Raw genomic sequence first — 16,406 nt, forward strand, 5'->3', positions numbered from 1 at the left:
GTGTCAGCAAGGACGGGCTCAATACACTGACTAGGGGAGGTCAGGTCTAGTCAATCCTGCTGCAGGGGATGAGGAAAGTGGGATTTGCCCTAGTTGGACACCACATCTCATCCCTTACAACCTCATTTTCTACCTTGCCCTTTTTCCCATTGCCTGCTGGGGAGCTAAACCATCTGAGGCCTTTGCCAGCTGAGGGCTTGAGGGTAGGAAGAGGTTGAGACTAGAGTTTATACCAAGCTGGCTCAAGATCTGCAAGGGCAGCCAGAGTGGTTTGAGGGATTGTCTCACCCTTACTGCTTTGGAAACCTCCATTGCCAACAGGCTGCTGCACGGACTTCATGCCTTTGAGGAGGACTGAGTGAGAGGAGTTTTTTAACCTTACTCTAGATGATACAAAACTTTCAGGGTAGAGGAAAATCACCCTTCACTCAGCCAGGGTAGTGCCTGATCTGGAGGCACTGGGGCCTTGTTCAAAGACTCCTTGCGTCTGTATTTCTTTTTTTCTCACTCACTCCTTTTCTGCCTCCAAGGCAGTGAGTATGTCTTGTGCCCTGGCCTCAGTTTGCAGGTCCCGGGGGAGCATGGTCAGCATGGCCCTCACTGGCGAAAGGCTGAGAGATGTCCAAACAGACACAGTTGCTGCTTCCCACCTCCCTGGGTGTTGGAAACAGCTGGTGCCTGATGGACATCTCCTTTGACCCCTTCCGTCCTTTGCATGGGGGGTGGATTAAGCCAGATACGGTGTAGTGGGCTAAGGAGGCAAGACAGCTAGTTGGAGAACCTGGCCACCACAGGTCCACTTTTGTGTTAGCTGATGGCTTCTTGGTGCTGTCCTTGTGCAACAGCAGTGTCGTGTACAAGCGCTGCCGGGGCTTCAGCTCTTGCTGCACTCACAGTGAGCAAGCTGTTATGAAAGAAAGGTCATACCATGTGAACCAAGTCCTCTGCACCTCCCGGTGCCATGGTGCTGCCGTCAGCTCCGGCTCCGGGGTTCAAGGAGCGGGGAGSATGCCCTTCGTCAGACCATGGCGGTCTGGGCTGCCTCTGCCCAGGGAGGTTTCGCTCAGGGCCTCTGAGTCTTGGTTCTGGCTGGAGGAGTTCTCCAGGTCCTCAGGATCTTTCTTCTCGCTGTTCCTCACGGCAGCCTCCAGGGCCTTCTGCTTGCGGTAGAAGTGGGAAAACTTGTTGAAGATGATGGTGATGGGCAATGCCACAACCAGGATCCCACCCAAAATGCAGCCTGAAGCTGCCAGCTTGCCAGCCACAGTGACGGGCACCACGTCGCCGTATCCCACGGTCGTCATGCTGACCGTCCCCCACCACCAGCAGGCCGGGATAGTGTCGAAGCCGACGTCTTCCTCCTTCTCTGCTGTGTAGGCCACGCCGGAGAAGACRGACACCCCCACAGCCAAGTAGAGCAGCAGGATCCCCACTTCCCTGTAGCTGTGCTGAAAGGCAAAGCAGAGGGACGGTCATCTGGGGCCAATGTGCCACCGTTGGGGCCAGGAAACCAGGCTGCCACAGCACAAATGTAAAGCAGCCCTCCCTACACGTGGTACCTCGATGGTCCCTTGTGCCTTTACCCAGCTCTGCCCCAAGATCTCCTAGAAACATGGTGCACAGTCTGTTCCCTCTTACCCAGCCCAGCATCCTGCAGCACCATCACGCTCCTGTCTGTCCTGGGACAGAAGGGGGAATTTGAGGGGAGACGCGGAGCTGGCGTGAGCAGGGAGTTTGGCTGCAGAAGGCTGGGGGTCGTTGTAGATGTCTACAGAAAGCAGTGCTGTGTCCCCAGCCAGCTCCTGAGCCGGTGCTGCTCTCCCCTCCGCTGAGAGGGCCCCAGGCTGTCCCGTCACCCAGGGTGCCGAGGCGCACTGCTTTGGGGGTCTCCCTGGGCCTCTGCACCCCAGTGGCACCAGCGACCGCTGCTGCAGCGTGTGCCTGTCTGCCGCGYGCAGCAGCTTCTTGTGTCCGGCACCCGCAGAGCAGCACGGAGCTGGGAGGTGGCCTCGTGTCGACCCCATGCCCAGCCTTGCCTAGCTCACATTCGACGGAGCCGCACGCCTCCCAGGGCGTCCCTGGTGAGGGCCACGAGYGATCGCCCCCCGCAGATCGATACCTGCCACTCGTCCGCCGCGAACGCGTGCTCGGGAGAGCTGGGCGCGAAGGAGGCGATGTCCCCGGTGTTGGAGGAGGAGGAGGATGGGCAGAGCCTTCATCGGAGAAGTTTTGTGGCCCTCGGGCGCCGGGCTGCGACCCATGCTCGTCGCGCCCTCGCGCAGGCTGTCCCCAGCCCTGCCGGCACACGTGGCGTGGGGCGCACRGTCGCGCTGCTCTGGTGCTCCCCCTGCTCCCCGCTGCCGTCGTGCGAATGCAGCCGCCGCGTTGAGCCGCCCGCACAGCGGGAATTGCCGGGCTTTGGGAACCACCGCAGGCGTGGGGTGGTCACGGCGGGGGACGCGCAGCCCCGGTGCAGCGGCGGGGAGGAGAGCGCAGCGGGACGGAGGAGCGTCTCCCCCGGCTGAGCCGCGTCCACGCGCTGCGGGCACTGCTGGCGGTGCCCCCCAGCACCCGGCGGCAGGTGGCTGGGACACGGCTGGCGCTGCCCACGGGCTCCAAACCCTCRCGGGCTCTGCGCTGGCAGCCCAGCGACCCGGCGGGCTGTCACGCCACGGGGACGCCCCTGCAGCGGTGGCACTGCCGCTTGGCCACCTGGCAGGGGCAACCCATCAGATGGGGAGAGCGGCCCCAACCACACGTGTGGGACACGGGCCACCAGGCAGCTGCCGGTTCGTGGGCAGGGAGTACGCGTCAGAGCGGAAGGGACAGCGGTGCAGCGGTAACACCTGGAAGTCAAACCGCAGAGCGGCGCAGGGGGCGAGACACCCGGATCGGAGCGAGAGCAGCACCGAGATGGGGCCAGGCGGAGCAGCGGGGGGACGCCTCTGCGGATGGACCCTCGTGCTGACCCGGCGGACGCGGGGTGATCGGCGTGCTGCGCGTGACCCCCACCTGGAGCACGTGGGACGGCCCCGGCAATCGGCCTTTCCCTGTCACCTCCTCCTAGCAGCCGTTTCTCCACCCTCTTTACGTGGCCTGCAAGGAAGAGACAGTCCCGGGAGGGGAAGGAGCCCTGGGCTTCCCAGCAAAGCTTCCCAGCGCGAGCGCCTTTCCCCTGGCCTCCAACACTGCCACTAACCTGATCTTGGCTAATAACGTTTAGACACATTTTCCTTTTATCTTGGCAGGTCCCCAGGAACCATCTAATAGGCAGCCTCTAAGTGAAGTGATTTGTATTTTCTCGAGCCACCAGCGATGTGCGAGCAGGGAGAGGATGTGCGTCCTTGCTGGAGGCTCAGCTCAAGCTGTAACCTGTGTTTTAGCCCAAAGTCCCCTGCTGTCCCCACAAGGCCCTGGCTTGCTTGGCTGAGGGTTGCTCAGCTCAGCTCTCGCGAAGGCTTTGCCCAAGCTGAGCTGTGCTGCTCCGCGGGGAAGGCAGCCAAGCGCCCAGGTCCCTCCCGTACTGGGACACCATCTACCAGTCCCCATAGCCAGGGTCCATCTAACCCTGACCCCCCCAGGGTCCTGCCTTAGCAGGTCCCCCAGTTTGGCTGCAGGTGCTGGAGGACTCCAAGCAGCTCAGAGCTAAGGAGATCCCAGCACCGCTGCGTGTCCAGGGGCCCTGGATGGGTTTGCTGCTTCACACGGGAGGGCAGGGAGACGTGTCCTTTGCTGGAGAGCTGGGCTGCTGGCACAGCCCCATGCCTGCTGTCCTGCCGTCCTGCTGTCCTGCCCTCTGCCCTGCCCTGGCCAGGAGCCGGCTGGGTGCTGAGTCTGCAACCAGCAGCCCCCCGTCCTTCACCTCGGGGCCCATGGGTGCAGGAGCAGCCAAGCCAGCTGCAGTGGTTTCTGCTGCCAGCCCCTTTCCCAGCTCGCGGCATGCTGGGGTGCRGCAGCCATGGCCCACTGATGGCCTCACCCCATGGGGATGAGCACCGCGGCAGGAAACCCCCTGAGCTGGGCCAGATCCTCTGCAGATCACTTTGAATGCRGCCCCCTGCTCTCCTCCGTACACGGGATGCTCTTCAGACAAGCTCTTTTCCTGGCTCTGCACAGCCCCCTCGCCRTGCCTTCAGTGCCCTTTTTCTGTAGCTTTTAATTGCTGGCATTTCTTTGTCAGCACTAGAAGGGGGCTGAGCACACACGTATAGCTGGGGTTATCTGTCCACCAGGCTGGTCGAGGCTATCTTCCCTTGCAGGGAGACAGGAGGAAGCACAGTTCACCCCCACCCGCTCCCAAATTCAAGATTTCCTTTTCCTACTCAGCTGTGTGCCAGGGAGAGATGCTGTTGTGGCCCCAGCTCAAATGTCTCCCAAATGCACAGAGCAGGTCTAGCAACAGCGCAACAACAACAACACCATGCGATTCACCCCAGCCAGTCGCCCAAGGAGCCCCAGAGCATGTCCCCAGGGCATCAATCCCATGGCATGCCAGTGGCAATCCCATATACATCTCCTAATCTGAGCCTCACAGGAAAAGGCTTGGGTAAACTCTCAATTCCTTGCGTCTGATGCAGGAAACTGCCAGCCAGAAATGCTTGTTGTCTCTCCCCTGACGTTCCCTGTCCTGCAAGTGTCTTTGCTCCAGGAACTCGGAGGGTGCTGATCCCAGACGGGCCCTTTCCTGGCCACCTCCCCTCCTGTTGCTCATCCTGGCTACGGGCTGCCGCTCTCCCGCATTGCGGCAACACGCCGCAGCTGGGCTGGGGCTGCACAAGCCCTCCCAGCCCCTCGTGCCCGTCTGCCCAGGCCCAGCTCGACTCGGGAGGTGCCAGCCGGGCAGCGGATTCCCCCCAGACCAGTGCCACCACCTGCACCCTGATGAGCTCCGCGAGAGATCGCCAGTGGGCGGCCGAGGAAGGACAAACTGATCGATCCACAACGAACGATGAGCAAGTGGGGACTGGTTCCTGGGGGAAGAGGTTTTTTTTCTTAYGGAAACTTCTGTTTCTGAGATAATTGCATTTCCCTTCAGGTTTTGTTGCTTCTCCATGGSAGACTCAGAGCAAAACACACTGTTCAGCCTCAGAGCTAACCTGAATCGAAGCAGCCCCGGCCATCAAATCAGTCTGAAATGCTTTGTTTTGGGACCCGTTAAACAGCTTGGGGTGGCTGAGCTGCAGCTGGGTCTCAGCACCCCATCTCCACTGGGTGCTACAGGCCCTGGGCTTACGGCCACGCACCCGTCSCACCGAGCCCAAATCCAAGGGGATCCGGGAACCCAAACACCATGGGAGAGGGAGCCCGGGCGAGCTACGAGACACCCAAACTGCACCTGCCATGTGGATCTGGCAGAGGCTGCAGCGGGACAGACAACTGTCTAAACATGCTGTGAAGCTCCTTTAAGAGTCTGTGTCTCCTCTGTTTTCAAACTGAAATATTTTTGTTGAAATTTTTCCTTCTGATATTTTTCATTTTTGAGCAAAATATAAGCACATGCCGAATGACTGGGGGGAAAAAACCTGTGGGCAAATGGGGCAGGCAGCAGGTGAAGCTGGGAAGGTGATTGATGGAGGACAAGTTGGGACTGGTCAGACCATCATAGGCCAGCTTTGGCGATGGGGCCAAAATCAGCACCCAGATCCTGTCCCTGCCACGTGTCCTGCAAGATATGTGCCAAGAGCTCTGCAGTGCAGCAGAGATGGAGATGGGTTAAAATCAAAATGATACTGAAATGATGAATGAACTGGTGATTTCTGAGCCCAGAAATGTTCAGAGAGACAGAGACATGGGGGAGGCAGGGAGGAGATCTGTGAAGCCAAAGGAGATGACAGGATAGACCCTGAAGGAGAAGCCCTGCCCTGCTGAATGCCCCRGAGGCCAGCTGCTGTCTTGAAAGGCAATTAGCTCTACCATACTGTCTGGGACTGATGGTAATCATCTGGTGTTGTATCACGGGAAGAGGAACCAGGCTGGACAGGTAGGAGCACTGAGCAGAGGGAGCTGGGGTTTCATCTAGCCAAGTGTTTGCTGGCTATGTCCTTCCTGTTGGCCTTCTTGGAGGGTATCTCCCAGGATTTGTCCCATATGGGGCTGGGAGCAGAGTTACAGGCAACCACCAAGTGAACCCTACCTGAAAGCATGCTTTTAAAGCCTCGCACACYGAGAGGAGCATCTACCACAGCCCAGCGGGGACTGCAAGCCCCCACATTTTCTAGCAAGTTCAGACTAACCACCAGCAAGTGCTAAAGGAATCCCAGTGCTGCTGATCTGGTGTGAGCCAGCGTGTCAGGTTTTCCACCCGGGAATGGTCCTGTTGCAGTTCAGTTATTTTTTGATTGTYGCAATGGAATTTCTTGGATGTTTTTGTGCAGTGATCTGCTGACTTGTGCTTCATGTTTTGGGGTGAGGAAATTAGAGCTCTGATTTCAGTCTCCTAATAGCCAAGGAATGCTTTATGGGAGACCATATAATGACTAAACGAAATAACATTTGAGAAAATCAAACAGCAAAAGATGTGGGGAAAAGAACTTCCGTGGTCAAGACAAGAAATAAAGAAGGTGGATTTGCAGCAGGGAGCAAGAAATAATACCCTTCTCCTCCACCGTCACCAGTGGCCGCAAATGCCCTATAGCAAATCCAAGTGAGGTCCTCAAGGAGGACAGACAGCTCAAAGTCACTGAGTTTCAAGTATGTATCAGCTGGCCATAAAAGACTTGCTCCTGGCTGGAGCTTAACAAGCACGTCTATAGGTCCCAGACTGGGAGCAGCAGAGCCAGATAACCTTATGCATTTTTAAAGAGTATCCGTTATGTCCCTGGGACGTGTTGGAGGGTGAAGGGGAGGGGGAAGTCAAGCCGTTCGATAGCTCCTGCTGCTCTGATTTACAAACAGGGGCAGGGGCAGGGCTCGCRGCACACGAGAGGCTCCAGGAATCTCCTGGCTGATCTTCAGACACTGGCTGCTGCCTATTTGCAGCCATTTATCCTCAAAATGTGTGGTTTTCTCATTGATCCAGAGGTAGGCAGCCACAGTTCTGGTTCGGGTGGGCACATTGGCTCAGCAAGCAGCCGTCTGCAGGGCAGTGACCCAAGCCAAGGACAGGCTCCTGTGAAACAGCCACCCCAATGCTGGCCCAGCACTTGGGGCTCCCTCCTACACAAGGTCTAGGGCTGCTTTGCAGCCTCCCAGTCAATAAGAGCCTTCAAGTTAGGGATTTTGATAGGTCATGCATGGGCTCCTTCCCCCCCCTGTGGAGTGTGCCAGACTTTTTCCTCCAATACAACAGAAGAAAAATGCAATGAAGGGGCCCAGTTTGAGCCCTAGGGTGCTGGCCAGAGATAACAGAGTGGGGACCAAGCTTGGAGATGGCAGGCAGACCCCAGTCTGGGGTGGCCGRTGCTGATGCAGCAAAGGCAGGGTGGCGTATCTGCTGTCTGGGGACATGCAGCTCTGGCTCTGCCGATTTATTTGTGTATTTAGGCCTCTACGGGAGCAAATAGTAACTTCTGTAGATCTCTGTTGGGGCCTAAATTACTCAATGCTTTACACCTATTGCCTGCTGGTGGGAGACAGGCATCAAACCTGTATCTGGGAAGTATAATAGCTATAACAGATGTCAGTGCACAGCAGGGAGGAAGAAGAGAGAGCAGCGCTGCACYGGCAGCCCCGCGAGGCTGGGAGCTGGAGCAGGAGCTGAGGTAGAAGAGCACCAGCGGGTGTCCAGGAAGCAATGCGGCTGGATGTGGTTTGCAACAAATCTATCCCCAAGGCTGCTTGTCCCCTGACAAGACTCTCATCAAATTAAATAGACCCTAGATCAAGCCCCAGGCAACTGGAAGACCATTCAGAGTTTACGATGCACAAATGGCAGAAATCCCTCTGCTAGCATCTTCGTGGCAGAATGATTACTCCACTTGCCACAGACCTCGCTCCCACTTCCTGCCTGTTAACAGGCTTTATTCCTCCACTGCTGCTTTATGCGCTTGCAGTAGGAAGTAAATTATGATTAACAAGATGTTGTAATTTATGAGCCCAGTAAATCACAATGCCAAGCTGCTGCRTCAGGTTTGTGTCTTCGCTCATCCCCATTTACAGCTGGCTCTGGAGTCCCCGAGAAGCGGCGCTTTCTATCACGTCACTGGGTGAATCAGCAGCTCAGCAAAGGGCAGAGCCAGGACACTTCTGGGTCCCCAGATCTCATCTGCTGCTTAATAACTTGCAAATGAGCCCATCAGTCCCTGCCCTGCTGCAGTGTGTCATCCACACTTAAATGGAGCACTGAAAGGGTTCAGGGAGCCTTTCCCACATGTACAATTTTATTTAAATTCTGCAAGCAGTTTTACATGGGTCTGTCATTTGCTAAATGCTCTTCCAAGGTGGATTTTCAGAAAGAAATAGGATGCAGGTAGGACTTCAGGCTTCTTTCTTTTCAAACAATACTCCCTGGCCCATGCTTGTAGCAGGCTTTGAGGATTTGGGGAGCTTTCCCACCTTTTCTAATGCCCTATGGGAYTTCCAGGATAAGTGCTGGCCTGAGCTGGTCCTGCTTCACAGCAGAAGTCAGTAGAAGACCTTTCCTGCTGCCTGTCCTCCCCCAGCCGTACCCACAGGTTGTCCCAGTGGCTCACCTATGAGAGCTGCTCTAGCTCTGGCAATCAAGTCCTGCCAACCCCAGAACACCCCTTGCTGTCTTGAGCACTGTGCTGCAGCAGCATTGCCAGCTGTGGCTGGACCCACTTCCAGCCAGTGAAGATCCTTCACCCTTCCTGTAGGAGCAGCAYCAGGCTGCGAAGCTGGCCTGTGCTGTGCCAGGCACTGAGCTGGCATGGGGAAAGTGTCCTTTTGGTTTAATTTCAAGCTCTGTTATGAAGATTGCTTTCCTCAGCTAGACCTGAAAGAAGGCGTACTGTTTGTTTGAAAGGGGAGGTATTTTGCATGAGCAGTGTTTGAAAATCAGTCTTCTGCCTTGAAAGTGGGGATCTGAGAGGAGTAACACAAGGGAGGGGATGAGTTTGCCCTGGTGATTTCCTCCCAGGCCAGCAGTGCTGCAAGCCAGCCCTGCTTGTGGCAGGGGCGTAAGGAGCAGGCAGGAACATGTGTTGCTCTGCAGCTGCTTGCCAGGCTCAAGGAGTTGCCTTAAGATTTCTCTGGACATGGTCGCCAAGAACAAGGGACAATTAAGGGCTGAATTTAAATGGTCTCTCTATCAAGACGTATATTCTGTGTGAGTGCAGTAAGATGTGGAAGTGAGGGAACAGTTTCATCCCCCCAGCTCTCCCCAGATACGTTAGTTCAGGTGCACATCACCTTCGACACAAAGGGGATGGAGAAGGGAACGACAGCATGAGAAAGCCGACAGCAGCCTGGTGCAGGGCACCACAGTCTGGCCCACGCTGGGGGCAGAACTGAAGTGAAGGTAGTTTGGGTCACAGCACCCAGGATGGCAAGTATTTCACAATAGCTTCACACTTTGGCTGTTGTCACAGCTGCTTTTCTTGGTCTGTCCCTGGAGGCTGAGATTGCTGGGCTGGGGAGGTGCTCGGGAGAGACGCAGTTTTGGTGCAAGACATGGAGGACTGAGGACCTCTTCTCGCCAAACCTGCATGGGTGCCATCTCCTTGGTCCTTCATAGGGATCCTGGCACTGTCTCAGCATCTCCTCCTTTTGAGGACAGCATGGAGCTGGGAGCCAGCCCCCCCCCCCCCCGAGCCCTGCACACTGCATTTTCCCCAGGCTTTGCCAGGGGCATGCACCCTGCCTTGATCCAGTTGTCCCAGGCCCTGCTGTAGCAGGCCTGCTGCTAATCCCTTCCTTTTCTCTTGCCGCACTGCCCATGACCATGTGCCAGTCCCAACCTCATCCTATACCGGAGCCTCTGAGTGTCTGAGCTCCGCTGAGCCTGGATATCCATGTCTCCCCAGATGAGCAGACACCAAAGGTTGATGCTGGCCTTAGGCCAGCTAGCAGCATGCTCCTAGGAAGACTCCCCYTTCTCCAGATGGACTAGAGACAGGAGCAAGTGAACCTGGGGAGGCTGGTGGCCTCTGTGGCACACACCATGGTGTTGGCMTGCCAAGCGCCTGCTGGCTAGCTTGGTCCCTGCTTAGCAGGTAGCTCGCAGTCCAGATAGTCACTGACCCATTTCTGGTGGGAAATCACCATCCACTCTGTGCACCACTGAGTCCATTCCAACACTGTGCCACAGCGCCAGCATATCGTGGTGGGGAAGGGGTGCTTGATTCCATGGCAGCACAAGTCCTGTATGAGGCAAGTCTACAAGCAGTGGTGAGAATTCCTGTTTGCTCTGAGTCTGGGCATAAAGAAGGCCAATGCAGTACTCCTCATGCTAGCTTGGCTTAGCACACACAAACGATCAGCCCAGCCCAGCCCACCACCCCCAGCAAGCTCACCAGACACCACCCAGAGCTTGTGACTCAGTGGCAATGGATATCTCCATGTCCCCCTGCCATCCCAGAGGTCACTTTCTTGCCCAGACACTAAAGGAGTAGATAAGGAGATAGAGAGCTAGTTTACCTTCAAGGTGGCCCCCAGCGACCTCAGTCCAGTGGAGTGCCGAGCCAGCTTCAGCACCCGGAATATCCGCATGAGCCGAAACACCTGCACAACCTTGCCCAGGTTGCCCAGCTCCGAGTCGCTGCCCACGGTCACATCCACCAAGAGAGTGAAGTAGAACGGCAGCACTGAGACAATGTCAATCAGGTTCAGTGGGTGCTTGAAGAACTTCCTGGGGTTGGGTGAGAGCAGGAGGCGGGAAGACACTTCAAATGTGAACCAGGAGATGCAGAAGTACTCCAGTTTGTGCAGGATGGGTTCATCTAGCACATTGCCATTCTCGTCCACGTCCTGGTACTCAGGCATGCTGTGGATGCACATGGTCGCTATGGAAACCAGCACCACGCTGATGGACACGAAGCTGAAGAGTTTGCTGGGGATGGAGTAGCCCGGGTTCTCCATGGTGAGCCAAAGGCGTTTGCGCATGTTGCCACAGCGCAGCGTGCTGTAGCGCAGCAGGTCATGGTTGATATCGGATATCTCATCAGGAGAGGTGTCCACGCTGCTGACCTCACTCTCCTCGTCCCAGTTGTGGTGCCGGCTTTCCAGCTTGCGCTCGTGGTAGCGGTAGCTGCAGCAGGAATCCAGGAAGAACTCGTTGATGCCCCAGTACTCGATCTCCTGGCAGAAGGAGAAGACGCASAGCTCCTCCATGACGTGCAGCTTCCCCGTCTGGTAGAAGTGGAGCACATAGAGGAAGAAGCCCGGGTTTCGGTCAAAGTAGAACTCCCTGGCGCTCACATCGTAGTCATCGCAGAGCTGCAGGATGGACTCCTCCGAGTCACAGGAGAGCAAGCGCCCCAGACGGGTGTCGGGGAACTTGGAGAGGGCGCTGGAGCTGAGCCTTCTTCTCAGACCCCCCACGTTGATGTTGATAACGTCCTCCTCAAAGTCGGGACCCCAGTAATTTAAGGTCTTGTTGACCATGATCAGCAGAGCGGGTGCTGGTTCCACCTGCAGACAACACACAGCAGAGCTGGAGGGCCTCACACCTCTGGCGCTCCCCTCGCACTGGCCACGGCCACGCTGCTGGGGAAAGCCAGGGCCAAAAGCACCCAGGGGAAGGGAGGGGATTTTGTTTGCATTTTGAAAAGTGAGGACTGGGGAGAGGGGAGGGGAGAGAAGCAGCTGTGGGTGTTTTGTTCTTTGTTGCAGAAAGAAAAAAAAAACAGAAAGATTTTTGCAGGTCAAAGTTTTCCCTGCCTTTTTTAACTCCTAAAGTTTCTTCCTTTGCAGACCACTAATGGATTAAGAAAGACCATTTACTGCACCTCCAGCATCTTATCTACAGGGCTCTCCTTGTCTGAGCGCATAATTAGTCACTGGAGAGAGGATTTATCTCCTAAAGAACCTCCCCCGTGGAACAAATAGATCCTGTGCTGCCCAGTGCTTGTCAAATCTGCCACAGAGCTTCATAGACTACCTACCTACATTGCTAATTAGACCTGGTGAAAAAGTCCTAGATGGTACCATGTACCCACTAGCAACGGCAGTTTTGCCAAATCAAAGTGTTTTCACAGAAGGTGTCAGTTTTAGGGAGAATTTCAGAGGAAGAAGTGTCAAAACACTTCATCTGGCTGCTTTGTTTCATCTTGTGTGTTCTATCATGTAAAATATTAAAATTATTTTTACAATATTGAAGCATAACAAAAACATGATTCAGAATCATTGATGACTGAATTAAAAAATTGTATGTTAGTAGGGAAGAAAAAAATTAAGGTTTTGATTTCTCGCCTGTTTCAGGATTGTAAAAGTATCAGGACGCTGGAGTTTTCCGTGCAGCACAAATTCCATTTTCCAGTGCAAAATAATCATAGCATCCAACAAAGTACTCACACACCTTAAAGCACATTTATCCATCTCAACAGGAGATTTAAAATAAAAAGGCAAATACTCCATTTGGGATCTTCTATCAGACTTCTTTACCTACTGTATTTGTTACAATGGCATTACTTCAAGCTACGCGGGCCCGTTTTCAGACGGGTGCAGAGGTGCCCGGTGCTGTGCGTGTTCGCAGGGAAACGCAGAAGCCCAGTGCCGCGCACCCACGGGGAGCCGGGCACCCACGAGCGATTCCCGATGATTTTCGGTAGCGGCAAGCGTGCTCCCTCGGGAAGCGCTGGGTGCCCCCATAGCTGTCCCCGGCCCCGGGGCGCCCTTTGTCATCGGAAGAGGCACTGGATTGCTCTCCCAGTTCAGGAATTACATTTTTCCCCTGTGCATCAGCTACTTTGGAAAAAAAAAAAAAACACGCTATTTACATTGCTTTCACTTGCTCCTGAGCTCTACTGGTGCTTCCAGAGTCGCTGTTATTAATGACACGACTTCTGCACACGCTGAGCTTTTGCTTTAGTGGTTATTAAGGCATCTGTGCCCTCCAGACTAGTCGCTCTCCGTTCTCAAAGGCTTCCCTCGGTGGTTTTAATGAGCCGGCTTCTTATTAGAGAAACCCTTCACCTCTCCGGCTTGTGTCACCTGCTGAAGTTTTCCAGCTTTCAGGCGACAGAGGCAGCAGGAACAGGGAAAAAAGGCTGCAGTAACCACAGTGGYGGTGCCGAGGTCGTGTCCGACACTAGCGTCCGAGGCCGGCCCCAGCCCCAGCGCCACGGACCGACTCCCCCCGTGCACCCTGTCGCTCGGAAGACCCCCAATTCCCCTGGGCACCATTTGCTCCCGGCTCCGCCGCTCTGGGGAGCAGGACCCCTGACGGGTTTTCTGGGGCAAACACTGAAGCGGGAAGGGGTCTGTGTGTTTCCCCRTGGTCTGTGAGATGCAGCACACAAGGTTTCTCAGACCGGCAGGGACCGGGGGCCACCTTCACCCGTAAACCAGCGCAGAGCTTGGGAGGCGCAGGCAGCGGGGCCGTGGCTGGAAACAAACCCCAGAGGTCTGTTTTTAAGCTGAGCGGGGCTGCGGGTGCAGCGAATGCCAGACTTGTGAGAAATAGCCTGGCAAAGGCATCTGCTAACTCCACCGCATCTCGGAGCCAGGGCTCCTTAAAGGAACAGGCTTTGCGCCGCAGAGCGAGCGAGCCTGTTCCCCTTGCACCGTGTCTGGAGGAGGGACCGGTCTTGTGACAAGCCTCCGAGCTGAGGGACTCATTGTCTCGCCTTTCAAAAGGAAGAAAAAAGGCTCAACTTTTTTAATGCTTAAGACAAAAGCATAGGAGCAAAGGCGGGGTAAGCACTCCTTTTCAGGGATAAATCGGAATTTCTGTGACAGATTATCTTCTCCAGGGAAGACATCCACACAGCCCATCTGTGGGGTTGGGATGACTAATCCAGGTTCCTTCCAGAAGGAGCTTGTGCGTTYGTGCGCCAAACACACCCGGGGCGCGTGGGGGGTGCGTGGGGGATCCCGCACGGCCTGTCGCATCGATCCCGAGCCTTTGCTGCACAAGAGCAGAGCACGGGGAGGCCGGGCAAAATGTCCCCAAAAAACACGCGGACGACTTTGGGGAGCCGGGGATGGGGCACAGCGCAAGCCGGGCGGTTACGGGGGCCGCGCTGGCGAGACAGGGACGGAGCCCGAAGCAATGTCACTGCTCAGCACCTTCCCCTCGCACCCCTCTCCTGCATCGCGGGGGTGCCATGCGTCCCCCTGACCGCCGGGAGAGAGCCGGCTCCTACCTGTCTCCCACGGGAGACGCACAGTGGGTGTTAGGAATGTGCAAGCCTTTGTGCTGCCGGGAAATCCCTCCTTCCTGCACAGAAAGCGGAGGGAGGAGAAGGGTTGCGAACTGTCTGAGATTCTCCGTTCTGATGCTCGTTTTTGAATAGGGCAAATTATTTCTGCCCACATATAGCTTTCATCTGGAAATCTAAAGCAACAATTAATAGTTTGATAGCTCTTTTTTGACTGCTCATGTCATGAATAGCTAAGCTCACCTTTAAAACAAAACCGAGGTGTGAACTATTACCTGGCATGATCTCCGCTGTTGGATTATCAAAGCATGCCCCTGACTTACATTTGCAGGAATATCTGCTGCAAAACAGAAGCTTACTCTGGGAAGGCTGAGATTTTTTAAAAAGCACAATGGACAGAGAATACAAATATGTCTGTCTGGAGCAATGTGAATTTGCAAAATTTCCCTTTAGTTTAAAAAAAAAAAAATCCTTCCTTTAATCACCAAAACCTTGGAATTCTTGGTTTCCTTTAGTCACCAAAAATCTCCATAAAATATTGGGGAGAAAAAAAACCCAGATAATGCTAGTCTGATGAATTTTGATATATATTATAAGCTGTTTTAAGGAAACACCCATCTGAATTACACAAGTTCAATGTGAACCGGGTGTTGGGCTTTCAAAGGAATATGCATCTTGTGGAGAAAAAAAATCTCTGATCTATGCATCTGTGACAGTAAAAAAAATATAAAAATGGATCAAGCATATCTGTAAGAAATGCTAGAAGAGTTTCCCTTGACAACGTATTTTTTTCTTAAAGGCTTTCAAATGGAAGTTATGTATATTTATTCTAACTGGCAGAGGGGACCCAAGGGAGTAGGAAGGAAGATGCTAATAGACATTCAAGTGCGGATGCAGCAAGTGCAGGGAGTAATGCACACAGGGGCTTTTCCAATCAGGTACAATGGAGTTAGATTAACAGTCCAAATAAAAAGCCCTGTACTTACAGCTCAGCAAGGCTTCCCAGCTGGGAGTCGTGTGACTTCTCTCAAAGGAGCCTTTAGAAAYGGGGAGGGAAGGAGGAAACCCTTCCTCCTTTGCCTGTAGCCCCCTGTTGCACTGRGACTGTGGCCCCGCATGTTCCAGGCATGCAGGGGTGGTGGTTGCAACCTGCTGGAGAAAGTCCTGCCTGCGGTGCCCACGGGACTGCGGTGGGGACGAGGGTCCCCCGCTGGGTGCCAGGGAGGGGGAGAGGGGCTGCCTGATGTCCCAGCTCACGCAGGGGGTGGCRTCCCCGTCAGCCATGCGCTGGGGCAGCTGGAGCAGGGCTGGGGAGATGCTTGCTTTGCTGTCATACAAAAGTGCCACTGCAGAGTCGCATGGCTGAGTCGCAGAGGATGTTCAGCACCAAGCCCTTTTGGGGGGATGGGGGGGATTTCCCTGGTGGGAAGCATGGAAGGGGTCTTCCTGCTGCTAGCCGTTCTCTGCAGCCAGAGCATCGCTGCTGCCATACGCAGAGAGGCCCACCAGTGCCCAGGGCTGGGCGGGCGGAGAACTGAGGGGTCCCTGCTCCCTCCGGGGTGCAGACTGGGGGTGCTGCCAGCTGCTCGGGGGTCTGCTCCAAGCAGGCAGCCCAGCAAATGCAGCGGATGATGCCCTGCCCTGTGCCAGCCTCCCGCTCCCAGGTCCACGCAGTGGGTGCACAGCCCTCCGGAGGGGACCCCCGGCCCCTGCCCTGCGCTCGGGGGCTCCCGGGGGGGCAGCCCCGCGGGGAGAAGACCTGGGCAGAGAGGGGATTCCTACGCCTGCCTGCAGAGAGGCCGGCAGGAGCATCCCTGGTGCCCGTTCAGCCCGGGCTGCTGCTGCCCCAGCCGCTGCTCATCCCAGCACGCTGCTGCTCCGGGTCCCCGCTCACCCTGGGGTGCTGCTGCCTCGGGTGCCTGCCGCGCCCCGGGCTGCCGGTGCCCCGGTGCTCCGGGATGCTGGTCCCTGCGGCGTCCCGGGATGCTGCTACCCCGGTCCCTGCTGCGCCCAGGGGTGCCGGTGCCCCGGTGCTCCGGCATGCCGGTGCCCCAGTCCCTGCCGCGCCCCGGGATGCCGGTGCCCCGGTGCTCCGGGATGCCGGTCCCTGCAACGCCCCGGGATGCTGCTGCCCCGATCCCCGCCGCGCCCCGGGATGCCGGTCCCCGCAGCGCCCGGGGATGCCGC

At 55.9% G+C, this 16,406-nt stretch overlaps 1 protein-coding gene across 1 annotated transcript; it reads right to left on the reverse strand.

Moving 5' to 3' along the window:
- Positions 1 to 730: 730 nt before the first annotated feature.
- Positions 731 to 11,572, reverse strand: KCNS1 (potassium voltage-gated channel modifier subfamily S member 1). Its single transcript, XM_026076809.1, has 2 exons — positions 10,537 to 11,572; positions 731 to 1,448 (listed from the first exon to the last, which is right to left on the reverse strand). The coding sequence occupies exons 1-2, from the start codon at positions 11,500 to 11,502 to the stop codon at positions 993 to 995; spliced, it is 1,422 nt and encodes a 473-aa protein (XP_025932594.1). The 5' UTR covers positions 11,503 to 11,572; the 3' UTR covers positions 731 to 992.
- Positions 11,573 to 16,406: the final 4,834 nt, after the last annotated feature.

The sequence above is a fragment of the Apteryx rowi genome, unplaced genomic scaffold (assembly GCF_003343035.1).
Source record: "Apteryx rowi isolate R43461 unplaced genomic scaffold, aptRow1 scaffold_44, whole genome shotgun sequence".
NCBI classification, from domain to species: domain Eukaryota; kingdom Metazoa; phylum Chordata; class Aves; order Apterygiformes; family Apterygidae; genus Apteryx; species Apteryx rowi.